We start from the raw sequence: 17,698 nt of genomic DNA on the forward strand, positions 1-17,698 counted from the left end.
CAGGTTTGCAGTGTTTTTCTATGAGTTTACAGTTTATACTAAAAAAAAAAAAAAAAATTCTAAAAGTCAACAAGCAATATTTATAGGTTAATAATTCTCTTCTCACATTGCAGGTATGTGACAAATAGTATTTTTTGCTGCTTATCCAGGTAGGTTCTAACAGCAGTCACTCGTAACAAACAGCAATAACTCATGACCTTGCAAGCAGTTCTGACTTTGAAGGGTGTCCTGACAGCAACATTTGGCAAATGGCTGTGGTTGTGCTACAGACAATACCTAGACACCTAGACCTGCTGGAGCCCAGATTGCATGGCTTGGAAGTCTGTGTTTGGGACACTTACCTACTACCTTTGGAATTACCCTCTTCCAACTCTCTCCCATCTTCTGCACAGACATTTGGTGGGACAATTTTAAGGAAATGTGGCTCAGTAACTTTAATTTTAATTAAAACTTCCTGCTGATGTTACTTCCAGTTTTTAATCAGCAATGCATTGTGTGGCTGCTTTGGCAAACCAACCAGAAGCTGAGGATTCAGCCCACACTCCCACTTTTCTAGAGCACAGCTGAGACGCAGAATACTAAGCGCACATTTTGCACTTGGCCATACAAAGTGGTACATCTTCCTTCCCTGATGCACACATCTTTTTCTTGATAACATCTGGTTGACGCTAACTAGAAAGTTGGTATAGTCTGTTCCTCCATCATCCCACAGGTCCTCCATTAACTTTGCTGTTCTAAAACAAAGTGGCCTGAGATAGTGTTTGTGAAGCTTATTCTTGAGTTTGTGCAGCTGATGAAAGAAATGTCCCATAAAGAAAAAGCTAATGTTTAGCCAAGGCCAACATTAATCCAAGACTTTTCCTATCTAGCATACTCTGAGGAGAAGGAAAGAGGACTAAACAATTCAGAAATGGAAGTCCAGCTGCTTATTTGAATATGAAAACTGCACTCACTTTGGAGTAGTGTAAAAACAAAAAGAAAAGGAGACACCACTGGTTTCAGTACTAAGGTATTTTACCCTGATTTTCAAATCTGCTCCTGATTTTACACCTCCAGCTCTGGGAAGAAACAACCATCGGCACTAAGGACACTGTTTAATTATCAGCCCGCTACACTACAGCGTATGTCCCTGAAACTACCACTACAGTGATTTGCAGACTTTATAACTCCATCTCTAATTTAGAATAGTAAGCAAAAGCCCTGCAACAAACCAGATTCCTCTCAATGCTTCTTTGGTATATGGCACCTCATCTTTAGCCAGATGCCAGACAAGAAAAGTTTTATTATAGTGTTATATGGAGAGATTCAACTTTAACAAGTAGTTTTTAATACCTGTAAACTTAATAAAAGACTCGAAAATCAAAGGCTGTGAAGGGCATCAGTATGGTTTTACAAAGATTAGAAAAATATTTCCTATTTATTGAGCCACCCTCTGTTGAGACCAAGCCCTTCGAATGAAGCCTGACACCTCCAGCTGCCGGTGTGCGAGGTGAGATCCAAGGCAGCAGTACGAGCTGCATGGAGATGCGGGGTTCATACTCTGAACTGAGAGGATCTCAGAGCCCAAGAAAAGTCCCATGCCTGAAGCAGAGGTGAATTATCATTACATGTCAGGTTACAGAGCTGTATGCATTTTGGTGGATTTTGAATCAGACGCTCAGTACTTCAAAACTCTTATAATTGACTGCTTATAATGGGGGAAAAGAAAACCTTTAAATAGTAGTATTACAGCAAAGCCTGGGAACTAGAGAATACAATCTGCTCAAGTGAAAATACACATTTAAATGATGAAATGTTAATTATATCTTGGTCATATTGCTTACCATTTTCATCAATTGCTTCCAGGGTGGAAATCTCATTTAATCCACTACAAAGAGAGTGGTAGAAAAATAATTAAAAATCTTTTCTGGGCAAGAACAGTGTGAACCAGAAACGTACAAAGATACTGACTAGTAAAAGGATTACTGTCAGCATCAGTCCCTCCATCATTCTCTCATCTCCTCCTTATGACCCTTTTCTTTTGTAAAGCCATTTGGTACAAGGACCACACCTTCAACTCATTCCTCAAACCCCTCGAACTTCCTTAGCTGCAGAAGCCAGACTACCGATGTTATTTTGACCAATCTCTGCGCAGCTTTCTTTACATTTCATGTTGGCTCCTTGTCTAACATTTGTACATGAATGAGCTCCTTAAAATGGATATCATGTATTTTTCTGTGTAGTGATACAATAGCTGTACTTAGGACCCATTGATACATGTACCCTATACTGACGTGCACAAATGCCCAAGTAACAGGCTAGGAAGAAGAAAGAGTAGAAGTTGAACAAAGGGACTTACTACACCCAGGTCTTATATTTTCTAAATATACATTCACCTGAAGGAACAGTGTCTCTCTACCTCTGTTAGATCACGGGGGTCATAGGCCTGGAAACACGAAGAATTATAGCCCTCCGCTTCCTTCTAGAATGATGAAAAGCAGTCTCTTTGTTCATATTAACTTCAGGTTTGTCAGTGTGTTTATTTGCTTGCTTATTTATCCTGCCAGTTTTTTTGACCCCTGGAATGCCTTCTAGCAATTAATTCTGCAGGTTAATCATGTGTTGCATAAAATAACTCAGCTTTTCTGCTAAAAGTGTGTTGCCATTTAGTTTTATTAGCTATCCCTTTGTTCTCATATAATGAGGCAGACAAAATAGGAATGCCTGACTGACTTTCTCAACATAATTCATCTATTACACCTGGTAAGCTCATCAGGGGACTTTAAAAAACACCAAATTCACCCCTGCAAGAAAAAAAAACTTTGCTAACCCTGTAAGCTTCCACTTCATTTTTTAAATTTCCTGAATACAAGTGACATTTCCAAAAGCTTTAAAAATCATACACACAAGTGGGTTAGTTTTATTTGTGACAAGCTCCTACCTGACAGTTGGTTGTAGCTGAACCACCAGTAAGTTTGGTTTAGATGTATTCACTTCCAGCTGAGAGACATCGAGATTAGTTATGTTTGTTAACTTCCAGTCTCCTGACTCCTGAAGAAAGCTCAGAAGATACCTGGTAGCCTCGCAGTCAACAGCTGGTAAAACTAAAGATGAAGGAGAAGACTGAAGAATTTCCTGTAATAAATTTATGAACAGTTTATTTACTTGCTTAATAATTAAACACAAGCCATTTTTTAATGTATTCTTAATTTAATATTCAAGGTGAGGAACCACCATGGTAAACACTATGTGAGTTCTCTCCAGCCTGAGGCTGGCTGCAGGCTGCTCTTGGAAAAGAGCAGTAAAAGGGACACTTGTGTTGCTTTTATTCCTGCACCTTCCTGGGGCAATCTTAAGGTACTTAGTGACATCAAGTTCTTATTGTCCTTTCCACACAAATGGTGGAAGAGGAGAAACATGATGTAAAAGTTTTCAAGCTAAGAATGTGTTGGAGAAGCAGCTTGTGAGCGCTGCCAGAAACAAAGCTCATCAGATGACCATCTAACTAAATGCCCTCAGAGGTGAGAAGGATCAGTGTCAGACACCTCAAGTTCCAGCAGCTCGATTCAGTACAGAGTCATACTTTGTGTAATAAATACCCTTCCTTTGTGTACATCCTGGAGGTACAGCACATGAGACAGATGAGTGTCTGATTTGTAACTATTAATTAAAACAAGTTACATGTTTCAGGATTTACAGTGCACCCAGCCATACACAAACTTCATGTCATGTACTTTCTGTCTTTCTACTCAAAATGCAAATTATAAAGCTCAGACTGAACTGGTTCAGATAATCAAACATCAGGGTATTTATCACTTTATTTATAATTCTTATAGCTGAGTTTCTGATGAAAATACTTGACAGAAATAAGTTAAAAAACATCTTGCAAGTGAAAAAACATCTTTCCAAAGACTTTTCTTGATCATAAAATAAACCTGAAATATTTATGGAAAGAAATTGCAAGATGGAAACTTGAGAATGATCAAAATTAATGTACCCCAAGTTTAATGGCAATATTAGAAGATATTTTTTCATTGAGTCCTAGTTTACAACTTCTTAACTTTGCTTTCCCATTTTCTACATTTAAATCTAGATTGAGTCTGTCACTTGATCCAACATTCAGATACTCAAGTTGTTATAGACTCTCCCCCTCTAACTGATGCAAGCGTTGTGGTGTTGCTAACACTTTTATCCACCTACTCTTTTTCCTTTTTGTCTGTTCTCTGACTGCCTACCACTTTTCTGACCTGCTCTGGTTCTTTCTAATTGCTCACATGTTTTCCTTCCTAGGCAAAGGCTAGTTATTTCACATTTCTGTAGATGCTCATAAGGGAGGATTATGCAGTACTGTCTGATTTGCCAGACTCATAGAAAAATAACTGCAGAAATTAAAATAGAGTAGAACCTGATCTGGTTCAGAGGTCTTTGAGTAGCATTTTTAGCACCGCCTGGAAGGAAAGGATGATACATTTAATTTTGGTTTGTTTGCATATATGAATTTAGAGCTAAAATTCTGAGCAACAATCAATTATTTTATTTTACTTTCAATGTTTTAATCCCTTGTCCCTAGCAGCAGCCAGAATGGCAGCAACCACTTCTTCCAAGCATATATATTAAGCAGATTACTCATTTTTTGTAGAATAAGATATAAAATACATTGTTACTAAGTAATATCTGAATTGTGCCTCTGCTCCTAACCAATCCTGCACTGCCATCTGTCTCAGCTTCCAGCCACCAGTATTCAACTGTTTTCCATGTGAAGGGCAGACACAGCTGGATATCTACTCATTAGCCTGAGATTGCCATTCTGATCCCATGCCTCTTTTTTGTCCTTCTTGACATTTGGCCACTGGACACTTGTCTTTATGTGTTGCTTTGTGCATTTTAGAATTTCAACTACCATGCATGTTTAAAACACAAGAACTCCAAAAGAGGAGAGAAAATGAAAAGGACTGCTAAGAAAGACCCTATTTTTCATTCTGCTGAAGGACTAAACAAAGAGGTACAGTCACACAGTATCTAAGAGAGGGAGAAGGAGAAGGAGAAGGAGAAGGAGAAGGAGGAGAAGGAGAAGGAGAAGGAGAAGGAGAAGGAGAAGGAGGAGAAGGAGAAGGAGAAGGAGAAGGAGAAGGAGAAGGAGAAGGAGAAGGAGAAGGAGAAGGAGAAGGAGAAGGAGAAGGAGAAGGAGAAGGAGAAGGAGAAGGAGAAGGAGAAGGAGAAGGAGAAGGAGAAGGAGAAGGAGAAGGAGAAGGAGAAGGAGAAGGAGAAGGAGAAGAGAGGGAGAGGGGGGAGAGGGAAAGGGGAAGGGAAAGGGGAAGGGGAAGGGAAAGGGAAAGGGAAAGGGAAAGGGAAAGGGAAAGGGAAAGGGAAAGGGAAAGGGAAAGGGAAAGGGAAAGGGAAAGGGAAAGGGAAAGGGAAAGGGAAAGGGAAAGGGAAAGGGAAAGGGAAAGGGAAAGGGAAAGGAAGGGAAAGGAGAGGAAGGAAGAAAACCTCCTATTGAGCTGTTGGACTGATAGCAGAGCTTCCTACATTAAATGTCAGAATCTATGACCTGTCTATGGGAAGCTGACTCTGATTATGAGTACAGTTACCTTCTTCAGTGTTTCCTGAAACACCCTTCCTGAGTGAAATTTTGCAAGAAACTTCAGTCTTGGATTACATATATCTCTGTTCAGGTTTTTTTGGAAGGTGGATGCGGGATGACTCTGTCCACGTCCTAGCCATGATGAAGCCAAGTAGCTGCACTATGAAAAAGATGTGCTTGGACTTACTGCCCAGCTCTGGTTTCAGTGTTATATTAACTGGATTAATATTACACCTAAGCAATTTGAAGCTGGAATGGAGTAAATTTAGGTCTATGGTTAAAAATCTGTTGTTAAAATCTTTGTCAAAGACTCATGCATCCATCTATCAAGGATCATGTAGGCATACTCATTGTTCTGAACTAGTTTATGTTTGGCACCAAAGCTGATAGACACTCCTATAATAAAAGTATTAGTTGGGAAAAAGGCTCATGTGTTGGCTCTGGAAATATCTGGGAACCTACACCCAAAGTAGTCAGTCTCTTCCGTGTAAAAGAGATCTTTTAAACTTTATCATTCACCTGTGAGTATGTCATTTAAAATATTAAAATATTGTATTTATTTGCTACAGCATTGGTCAATGGGGTTATCTGTACAAAAGAAAAATCTATTCAAACAGATTTGGAAGCACATCTGTTTCTACACAGAGTGATAACTGTAAAGAAAATTATCTTTGTTGCATTTTAACTTTCCAATTACTATTAATATTACACACTGCTGCACTGTATTTGTATTCTCTAAATGTATGCATAAAGCTATATATTATGATTTTAATGAAAATTGATCTGATGTACTTTAGCTGCTGAAATATGTTTCAGCTGCAGAAAGTATTGCTGAACAAACCTCCATACCACTGTACCCTATGGTGGGAAACATGACATCAGGTTTCTTTTCAAGGGTTACGGACAGATCTGAGAAACTATAGGGAAGCAAACTTGAAGTCCAAGAATGGGATGAACTATTCCAAATAATAAAATACAGACTATATACAACAAAGAATGATTATACTCTGAAAAAGCTGACATGGCTTTTGCCAAAAGAAATTGTGCCTCACAGTTCTGCTGAAAATCTCTGAAGGAGTCAATAGGCATGTACACCCTGGAGATCTAGCTGATACAGTGTCCTTTGATCCACAGAAGGCACTTGACAGAGTCTTGAAGCAAAGAATCCTAAAGAAATCAAGCTGCTTTAGCATGAGAATCTTCACATGGAGGTAGGTAAAGGATAGGTAAAGAGTTGGTAAAGAAATAACAAGCAAGGGGTAGAAAAAAGTATCTGTTACTGCACTAGGGTCTGTTCTGTTCCATATGCTCATAAATTGTCTGGTAAAAAGGCATAAATATTGAGCTAATGAAATCTGCTGATTACATTGAATTATTCAAGATAATAAAGGCGAAGGCTGACTGATGAATTGCAGAAGCAACTTCTGGTACAACCTCTTGGGCAACAAAGTAACTGATGAGACTCAATGTAAATTGATTTTAACAGAGCGCAGGGTGAGAAAAAAAAACAACACTAATTTTATGTACACAATGATAGATAATAGACTCAGAAATGAGTGTTACCCTTCAGTAATGAAACCTTAAGAGGCACAACAGCTCTTTGAAAATGGCAATTCAGTGGCTGACAGTGATCAGAATTGAAAAATCAAATATTAGTAGTTTTTTTTGGAAAAAGCTAGAGTAGAAAACACCATCATGTCACTGAATAAATCTATGATGAATTGATATCTTCATTATTATGCAGTTCTGCATGCCCCTTGGCAAAAAAAAAAAAAAAAATAACTAAACTGAAGGATGTAAAGACAAAGGAAACAATCAAAATGCTAGTAGGACATCTGTATCACATATGAGAAGATAGCTCTCCTCAGTCTATGACCACTGAGTGAGGATACAATGGAGATATAGAACCACAAATGGCAATGACTTATAATAATAATTATGCAGCTGCACAGCTGGCCACTAATTGGAGTGTGTTACCATACACTCCATTTCTAAAGAGCTGAGCATTGTTTGGGGAAAGCCAAAGTTAATATTAAAGAAAAATAGTTTGTAGGGTAGGTGACTGCTTGACAAAAAAGTTCCCCAAGTGCTTATCTTTGTATTTTATTATTTAATTAAAAAGTTCTTTGAATGTCTAAGACAAATGATGTAACTATAAGATTTCTTTTGTATTAACTGGAAATACAATTCTTTTATTGCACACAAACCTATTGATCCCAAAAGCTCAAAAGAGCTGTTAATGTAGCCGAACAAATCTAATATCTGCAAATGTCTCTGTGGTTTACAAGCCTATAATTCTTTTACAAATAACATTTCCTTCTTGCACTACACATGCTGCTACATGCACATATACATTCAAAATAAGATCTTTAGTTTAGGTTTGTGAATAAATTTGCATTTCTGAAGTTCAAAAGGGGGATACTCAAGTGACATAGAACGTCTATTACAGCTTAATGAATCACTTGTATAATATAAAGTGTGAAGGTATAAAAAATTGTGATTATTCAACATCAAAGATTCTAATTTCCCCAGTGAGAAAATTCAGACATGACCTTCATTTTGTCCCGTGTTCTGTGAATGTTATGACAGATTCTTTCATAGCATGATTAAGAGTGGATTTCTTTCCCAAAACAGCTGAAGTGGAGTGCAATTGATGTGATAGCAACTGAGCAAATTTTTGTACCCTCTGTTTCATCCAAGATAGAAGTGGATGATTATAAAGATCCTTTCTGGCCCTAAAAGCTACAAGTTTATGCAATAGATATTGACAAAATTCTCTATATGGGCATCTAGGTGAAAAAGAAATATTTGATTTGTACATCTAATTTTCTTTCATCCAAGTTACAACACCTCACTCCCACAAAACTATTCCAGAAAAATATTAATACTGCCAAGTCCAACTGAACAAATCTATGAAGTACTGGAGTTAAAGTGTGCAATTTTGAAAGAAACTCCAGTTTTAAAGAAGCTGTAATGAGAAAAAGTTCCTCAGCTCCAAGACAGAAAAACAAGTCAGAAAGCAAACAGTTACTGACATTTATCCAGCTTGTTTAGAACCTGGGTTCAGATCTTTGCTTTGCCAGATAAATACCAAAGATTTAGTTAAACATGATCCTCTCTTTAGCTGAGGACCTCCTCACTAGCCCTTGGTAGGTCCCCCATCCACTCAACATACTACCCAGTTTCTAAACCCATCAGTCTCTGGACTCATGTGTAGACTTTGGCGATAAGCTCTACCTGCAGTGCTGATGGACTCCTGGTTACGAGACAAAAGAAGAAAATTTTAAATATTTTAATATCCCTCTTCTTAAACATCCAGGGCCTACCTAAATAAGACCACCCCATTATTGGGAGCTTGCAATGCCATGTGTACATTTCACACAGCTTTTGATATCAAATCAGTTTTGCAGTCAGGCAGCAACATTTGCTCCAGACACAGCCTTGTATAGATTTTAAACCCAGAGAAGATAAAGTATACCAGAAGTACCAGTACATCTGCCTGTGGACGCAGCCACTGATCCTCATGCTACAAATGAATACGCTCCCATTCATTCCTCAGAAAACCCATGTGCATACTCTGAATAGTTGTTTTTGTTCCAGCATCGGTGTTAAAATGCTGTTAGATGGCAAAGATATGAAGATCTCCAGTATCAGTGATACAAGGAAGACATGAGTTTTTAGACAGTATAGATGTAGGGACAGGTAATATGTGAATATTTATGTATTTAATTACACATACAGCTTGCTGTGTGGTGCTTGGGAATTTACACTTCCTCATATGCTCTGATACCAGTTACATTACTAATAGCTCTGTTCATCCTCACTGCCTGCAGGAATGCTTTTGTGACTTCCATGTGTGAACACGTCCGTTGTCTAAATACAGTTCAATAAACTATCATATAGGTACAACCACAGATGCTGTGCACAAAATCTGTAAACCTCTTCAGTGAGGACAGAAGTTGAAGCTGCTGACTGGCTCAGGAAGACTCCATCTTAGATTCTGTGCCTGGAGTTTATTTCAAATTACTCAAGTAGCATGACATTTTTTCATAAAGATTAAAGCAATCCAGTATCTGGTCATATATTAACCACATTCAAACATGAAACAGTTAATTCCTTGCATGAGCTTCAATTTCTGTGAAAATAAAATGGGTTTTCAATTCTGAAAATCAGGAATAAATAATTGATTCTGGTGACTTATTTTCTTTCTGTGACTTCAAAACAGAATTTTGGGATGTCAGTCTTGGAGTTTATATTGTTTTTTAAAATACAGAATTGCAGCATATTTAGGAACAATTTTGTCAGTTATGACAAATTCTGAAAACTCAATGTTCAGAAATAAAACAGTTACAAGTCACACTTCTGCAAACTCAGTTGATTTCCTTTAACCCATCTGCTTAAACTGAAATAATCTCAATAAATAATTTAAATAAGAAAACTGCTGCAATTCAGTTTTACTTTCCCAATTATTGTCTGTTTGCATCTTTCTTGTATCTTTATCTTTATTAAGTTTAAATACTATATATAAAGAAGTAAAAGAGAGAAATGCTTGCCTGAACATTTTGAAATGGATTCTTGTTACTGTAGGATTCACTGAGGTATGTGAACTCATCTATGCTAAGCTGCAAAACAAAGACAGTAGACTGGTGAGAAGGATCCACAGCATCTCATTTAGGTACAGATTTGTACTCGGCATCAGTGAGAGAAAAGGAATTAATGTTACATACCATATCTTGCAGGAACAAAATGATGTTTCTGGAATTCTGGGTAAAAACAGGTTGCAAGAGTACAGTCAGCTCCTGTGCTGAGACAACATGTCCTTCATGCACAACAGTGTCTGGATTCCACTGTGATCTACAAAGAAATTTTTTTTTTTTTCTGTAAAATTTGCTGCCAATGATGACACTTCTTCTTTCTTTAAATATGCAGCAGCAGGTAATGATATAATATTTTTTGGATTAAGATTAGTTTTACAGTTCAGTTTACTTTCATTCTACTAAAGAGAAAAAGAACTTGTCTGTTTATGCCCATATCACATTAACTGTGCTACAGCAAGTATTAAATTGGTTCAATCAAGATAACTGTCTCTCTCTACTTTCCTGTTTGTATACAAGAGTGCAGCTGCATCTTTCAAAAAAAACAAATCTATTAAGTGGAATGAAGAAAAATATGTTGAAAACCTTCAGAGAGTATTTCCAGAGGGAATCCCAACTCCCAAAACACTTTCCAATGCTGTCAGATATCTTGGTGGCCACAGAGGAGTAGAACTCAGGCTAGACCACAAGTTGTCATAAAGCAATATATTTTCATAAACCTTTGGTTAAGTAAAGTTGATTTTCAGTGCTGTTGTAACCAATATGTTCTCTCCTAAGGTTTTCATGATGAAGGAACCATTCTGCAGAAGCAGCTCAGAAAACCCACCTTTCCAGAAGCAGGAGCTCTTCTGAACAGAATGGCTCAGGACACCAAGAAAAGCTTATGATTCTTTTGCCAGCCTGTCATTGTGAGGACTGGACAGTGAAATCACTCATCCATTTAGTTTTGCTGCCACAAAAAACAGTTATGGACAAAGCAAGAGGTGACATTATTCTTTCAACACCTGATTGGGATTTTGACAGTATGCAATGTGGGTTTACAGAGATGAGATTTATTATGAAAGTTTTGGTCCTAGGTCAAGGACTAAGGTAAAGTTGTCATTCCATAGACAACCCAAAGCTTGAAGCATAATCTCCCATCTTCCATAAACATAGATCAGTTGCTAAAGCCTGAGGAATCAGGTATTCCAGACATCCTGATTGGTCTAATCACTAAGAATAGAATACAGAGAATTGATGTGTGCTGTAGCATCAGCTGTTATATGATTGCAATTTGATGAAGCTGAGATGCTGATTAAATTTTCTAACCCAAAAGCAATTCAAAAATGACCCTTGCACAGCAAGCTTTTATGAATAAGAACAATCTTTGCAATCTCTTAAGATAGAGGTAGAACAGGGTTAATGAACACATAGAGGGGTTTCAGTGTTGTTTCATGGATAAGGAAAATCTATATTTCACTTTAAGACTTCCCAGTAATTCCAGAGAAGATTGCCAAGGGTGAATCAAAAGCTTATAATTGCACCCACAGCAGAGATAAAAACAGTGCAATTCTGCGGTACTAGATACACAGATGACTTTAGATTTTGGGGTTTGGGAGAGTGTTAGAGCAAACTGTACATGTGGAAGACTTTCAGGACGACGTGCTGCAGATGTTAAAATCAAATTCTAGTAGATCTTCTACCCATCAGTTTTCAAGCTTTAGAAGTAAACCTTGTTGTGCAGGAAGGAAATTTTTTTTTTAATTTGGTTGAAATTATCATTTGATATTTTCTTAGTTTTACTAAGCATCTTCACTTCTTTGTTAATTTGTGCTTGGAAATTCCCTTTAGCTTATATTTATGAAACCAAACAACTCTAATATTGTAACAGCTATGCCTAAACTTTTCAGAAAATTCAAACTTCACAGTCTCAAATATTTAAATATCATCTTTAAAAACAGATATTTGAAAACACAAAAACTCCCAAAGGTTCTGAATGATTATTCAAGGACTGACTTTCATACTGACTTTATGCATTGCATGTTTACGCCAAAATACTAATGATATTAAAGGAAAATAAAGTAGATTAAATTAAAAGGTGTTTAAAAATGGCTTGTGTGAAAGAAAATGATAGTCAGTATCTTGGTATATTGCTTTAAAAAACTAACTAAATAAATCTATTTCATGCCTAATATTAGGGGGAAAAAAAAAAAAGAAATGAAGATTTGAGAGCTTTTGGGACTTGAAATTAACAATAAAAAGTAACAGAAAGCAGATGAAACAAAACTAAGTTATTTGCAGCAGCACAATGGCAAAGGCTTTTGTTGTGAACTCAAAACCTCAGAAATTTGATGATCCTGTTTTAAAGCATATTTACTTCTAAGGTATCCTCTGTTCCTTGAAGCTGTTCTTGCTAGCTATCTAACCTTGAAAAGTGCCTTTTGTGAGATCTTTTAGCTTCCAAGCAGTCAACTTTAGTAACTCCAGCATCATCATTAGAAAAATAAATCTACATCAGCATCAGTTAGTTAATAATTCTGTTATAATGCAGCATTTGTCTAATACTTATATTCACCCTATTATACATGCATTATTTTTTTTTTCTTTTAAATAGTGTGCTGAGCACTATGCATGGTGATAGGCAAGGCTACATCCTTCATTGAATGGGCTGCTATTGTCAGCTGGGTGCAACAATATTCTCGCCACGGTTCAGATGGGAAATGTCAGCATGTTTTACTAGATGGTTAACTGTGAACTGCAGAGTGAAATGGAGATACGTGACTGCCACAGACAGTGCATTGTCGATACGTTGATAGTGTGCTTTATGGAGTGCTGTGAACAGGTCCACCCCTTTGAACTCTTCACCTCAAGCGGTCAACAAGAGATCAGTAAGGGATGGCATAGGATGAAGCAGGCAGTAGGCCAACACACATTGATTGCTACTATTGATTGCTCATACAAAATTTGATGTCCAAAGATGCACAGCTGCCTGCCAAGCGCATCAGGCTTAAGCTCCCCACCACGGAACCATCCTGGGGTCCTCAGCTGTGGGGCTCACAATGACGAGCATCTCTGCTAATGCATGTGCTTTACTGCTGGTTGAAAAGGAGGAAACTTTTAACTCAGCTGCTCTCTCTTTCCTCAAATAGCCAGACAATGAACAAAAGAAAGAGAGGAAAGAAAGCTTAGTTTGTTATTTTGCTTCTTTCTTGTCCCTAGCTGCTCTAGCATGACAACAAGTTTAAGCATACAGATTTTTCTCTGACCAGTGTTCGTTCTAGGTAGAACTGGGATTTGAACACTTATTTCTGATGGAAGGAAAGATTTCAAGATTTCTTGTATTCGGACCCACAGGAAGAACAGATATTAAATAACAGGATTTCTATCACTAACTTGTGAGCTTACATTTTTGCTTTGTAGCTGGCTTCTGAACTCTTTCCTACAAGTTATTCTTGTCAGTTGTCTCTTTCAGCCACCTTGTGATTACCATACAAGATATAATAACTTCTCCTGCACAACAGAAGTAAACTGGCATGCATGCTAGCAGAGTATCTACATAGAAATCCAGTAAAGTTACAGCTAAAACATTTTTCTGTTCCTCTGTATCCTTTTTATGTACCACCTTCTTCCAGCAGATTTTTCAGTAAATTCCTTGCAGTTTGAGGAAACACTGCAAATGTACTGTATGACATTAATGCCTTCCTAAAATCACTTATAATCTGGATTTTCCACAAAAGGTTTAATTTTCCAATATAAGCATAGCATAAATGAAGGTAGTAATATATTTTCAGAGTGTAAGCAAAAGTAATTCCTAAAACAAACACGAGGGGGCAAGCACAAAAGCTAATTTTAATGGATTTATTTCCTCAAGCTCCCTCTCTTATCTGTGAAGGGAAATAAATTCTTTTGAATATTGGTTCAAAATGACTAGATAATTTTCTTCTGTGTATTGTATGCAAGAGAAATATTTCTATCTCTCTTGCTTCAGAAAGCAACCAGGGGATATTAGTTTAAAGGCTAATTTAAGATAAAGGTCAATTTTTGCAGGCCAAAGTTATTTGGAGAATTTCCACTGATATATTAGTATTTCTTTGTGAAAAGCAGGACATTGTGACCTACTGAGCTATTCCCACTTCATCTTTCTCCTGAGTTCAATGGAGAAAGATTGTTGTTTGGTAGAAAACACTTATTTTTCTCAAAGTAGAGATCTCCATTATTCTTTCTAGAGGAAAGAGATATTTGATTTACTAATGTCCCTGTAAGGATTTATATCACACTTCCCTTATGTTTTTCAGCCTGAATGTGTTTGTCAGTTGCAGGTGTCATCCGTAGATGACATCATCTTTAATAGTATGATTACAGTACAATAATAATGCATAAAAGAGAGACTTTGAAGTGTTACATTCTTCTAATATAGCTGTTTTGAGATATGGCTGACAAACAGTGGCTAGTTCTAAAGAAGAGAAAAATGTATTATCCTTCAACTATTCGATATCATATCCTAAGAGATAACCTGGGAGATGCTGAGGAAATAGATCAGTGAATCTCAGCTTCTGTTGATCAATGAATTATTGAACTTTTAAACTGGTGGGGCATGTTTCCACAAAGTGAATAGAAGTCCACTGATAATTGCTGCACTTCTTTAGTTACCCTTCCTGAAACTTTCAGTAGTAGTTTCCAGATTTCATAAGCCTGTAGATCACACACTGCAGACTGTGTATCACCACAGAGTACCAAGATGTAAAGCATGGAGTTAAGGGTTAGCAACCAAAAGTTGCTGTTACTGTTTCTTTATTTTATAAAATAATATAAATCGCCTTTCTGATTGTTTCATTGACTTTCACCAGAACTAATTTCTGCCCCACAAGAACTTCACCTTTCAAAAAATGCAAAGGTCATGGTAGGAGGAACACTCCTTCCAGAAAATGTTCTGTTAATGGAAACATGAAACTGGTTTAATCAAGTCCACTGTCCTGATTTTCTTGCTCTAGATTTGTATATACCTGAACAATCTGCAGTAGAGCAAGTTGCTAATTGTGTTTTGGTGGAAAGTTTGTTTTTATGATGGGGTTAACTGATAATATTTTGCTTATATTGACAACAGATGTGGTGTTTATATAAGCTAGGAAGTAGGACAAAGGAAACACTGGTCTTTTCTTAGACTCTTAGGATAAATTTTGTCCTAAGAACAACTCTTTCCAGCATTTAAATTTATTTTAAATACAGAGGTTTAGCACTCATACATGTGCCTGTCTTATATAGAGGTGAATCAATTAAATATTTTGAATATTAAAAAAGCCTTGATGTTGTTACATTTATTTATTTCAGGGGAAAAAAAGAAAAAAAGTCAAAGTTACTGAATCAAACTTTATCAAAATTTGCAGATTTCTATATGCTGTGACTCCTCAAGGACCAGAGGTTCAGTTTCTGGAAATGCTTGAGAGATGGGTAGACATACGTAAAAGCTGGTATTAATCACTGCTGGGAGAAGAATACAATGCCCAGGATATGTATGAAAGAAATGCAGTCAATACCTCCTGTACATTTATCTTCCCTGGCCCTCAACATTACAGCACAACATATGAAAAAACAGAAGAGTAGCATGCTTGTCTATATGGCACCATACATGGAGGAAGATGTCCTGAAGAACTTAAAGAAGCAACAAAAAAAAAAAAAAAAAAAAAAGAAAAAAGGAAAAAAATAAAATAAAAATGTTAAAAGTTTTGATTTAGCTCTAAAATTTAAATCCTAAAAATCTTGCCTAAGGACAAAGTATTTACACTGGGATAAATGAGAGCAGAATTTAGTCTGATTCTCTTCCTAGTGAGAGCTTGATAATTCATTCTTACAAATGTGTTGAAGAATGGCTCAAAGCCTCGTGAAAGGTTGTGTGAATCCAGTGCAACTAGCTGAAAGGATAATTACCTCCCAAGAAGCCATTGGTTTGGTTCCTTTCTCACTTTACAAAAGAGTATATCACAAGTAACACTCTGGGAATTAACAAAGCAATAAAGATACAAAATACTCAAAATCCATGAATTCAGACCTGACAAGAGTTGATGACCAATGGAGTTCAGGAGCAAAACTTTCCCTGCCCAGGCACACACAGCTTGGTTGTGCCAGCAAAGGAGCCCAACAGGAATCCCAGTCCCTACAGCCCCTTCTGTTCATCCCTGCTGCAAATGTGAGGGTTAACCTGTGCACCAAGGCTATTTGTGGTACAGGAAAGCATTTTATGCTTATGAAATCACCCCACTTGATTGTGGCAAATTCCAAATACTGTTGGCGGTTTTGATTATTTGTATTATAGTTGATGACTATATGTATTAGAGAAATTAATAAATACCCATCTGAAATCAGGTCTATTGAACTAAGAATAATACATGTGTGCTTGCAGATGGTATGAGGTGAACTCTTCATGAGAAGGTTTACAATTTAGACAAACCAAGTTAGGAATGTGGAGGATTTAGGAGTTAGGAGGAGAGTCAAGTGTGCCAAAGCACACTTGAGGCAAACCTAGAGTACAGCAGGTCTGTTTTCGCCTTCCCACCCCAGAACAGGACTTTGCCTTTAGCCCTTTCAATCAGCCCTGTGATCCCACAAGCCCCTCAGGAGCCTTTTGTTACATATCTCTGACATCAGCTTACTGTATTTTCAGGCAGTACTTCCTAGACAAAACCAGTATGTATGCACTGCAGGGACAGCCTTGTGAATAAGTGGCACATAGTCCTCTGACAACTTAATATATCCAGTACCCCACCTGAAGCTACTGCATTGCCCAAGCTGCCATATTTCTGGAAATCCTAAGTAATTATATAAAATCCTTAAAGTCTGCATGAATAAAATTCCTCATTGGAAAAAAGAGGTCTATGTCTGGCTCTTTCAAGACAGGCTCAAAGTCTTATTTCGTAAGTATATGCAAACCCTTGAATTTTGTATGTCTCTCTGGATCTCTCAAGACTCCGCAGTTGTTTCTAACAGCTGATGTCTATACACACAGCAGTATATTCTATTAAAAAATCTTAATTAAAAAGAACATTAAAGTGAAAAATCAGGATTCAGGAATTAGGAAATGCAAGATTGAGGTTGCCCACACAGGTTTTGGTCAGCTCCTTTTTGTGAGACTGCCTTATGTTGTGCCTGTACGTCAAGACATCTCTAACAATAGAGTTCAAGGTTGCTTTAGGGTGAATAAAGCATATCTACTTCAGATTTTAAGAATATGGATTTATTTACTTCTTATTGACCAGTTTAGAGCACTAAAATTATAAATAAAAATGGGTAAATTTATCTGTTAGGTTGTTTGATTGTCAAGAGGCAAATTTATTTATTGAGTAATTTTATTGCCCAGAGGTTTTTTACCACAACTGATGATATGCAACATATTCTGCACACACACACACAGAGCAGTAGCATAAGCAGAGATCTTCTTTTATTGGATTTCTTACCTCTGAGTTGACCAAATCAGCATCGGTACATGCTCCACCGACAGAGAGGTTCTGAACAGCAGAGCGAGGGTGCACAACAGCAGGGCTGGAGCAGCGGAGCGGGGCTGCGACAT

The 17,698-nt window shown here is 37.2% G+C and overlaps 1 protein-coding gene across 1 annotated transcript in view; it reads right to left on the reverse strand.

Annotated features, from left to right (window-relative positions):
• ATP6AP1 (ATPase H+ transporting accessory protein 1) overlaps positions 1 to 17,698 on the reverse strand; it is a 54,718-nt gene extending 37,020 nt beyond the window's left edge. The window contains exons 1-5 of the mRNA XM_009973389.3: positions 17,586 to 17,698; positions 10,291 to 10,417; positions 10,117 to 10,185; positions 2,921 to 3,114; positions 1,824 to 1,867 (exon numbers count right to left, since the gene is read on the reverse strand). Of these exons, the coding sequence (XP_009971691.2) occupies positions 1,824 to 1,867; positions 2,921 to 3,114; positions 10,117 to 10,185; positions 10,291 to 10,417; positions 17,586 to 17,698 (547 nt within the window). The remainder of the gene's footprint in view (positions 1 to 1,823; positions 1,868 to 2,920; positions 3,115 to 10,116; positions 10,186 to 10,290; positions 10,418 to 17,585) is intronic.

The sequence above is a fragment of the Tyto alba genome, unplaced genomic scaffold, assembly GCF_018691265.1.
Source record: "Tyto alba isolate M040663 unplaced genomic scaffold, T.alba_DEE_v4.0 Super-Scaffold_2, whole genome shotgun sequence".
Lineage (NCBI taxonomy): Eukaryota > Metazoa > Chordata > Aves > Strigiformes > Tytonidae > Tyto > Tyto alba.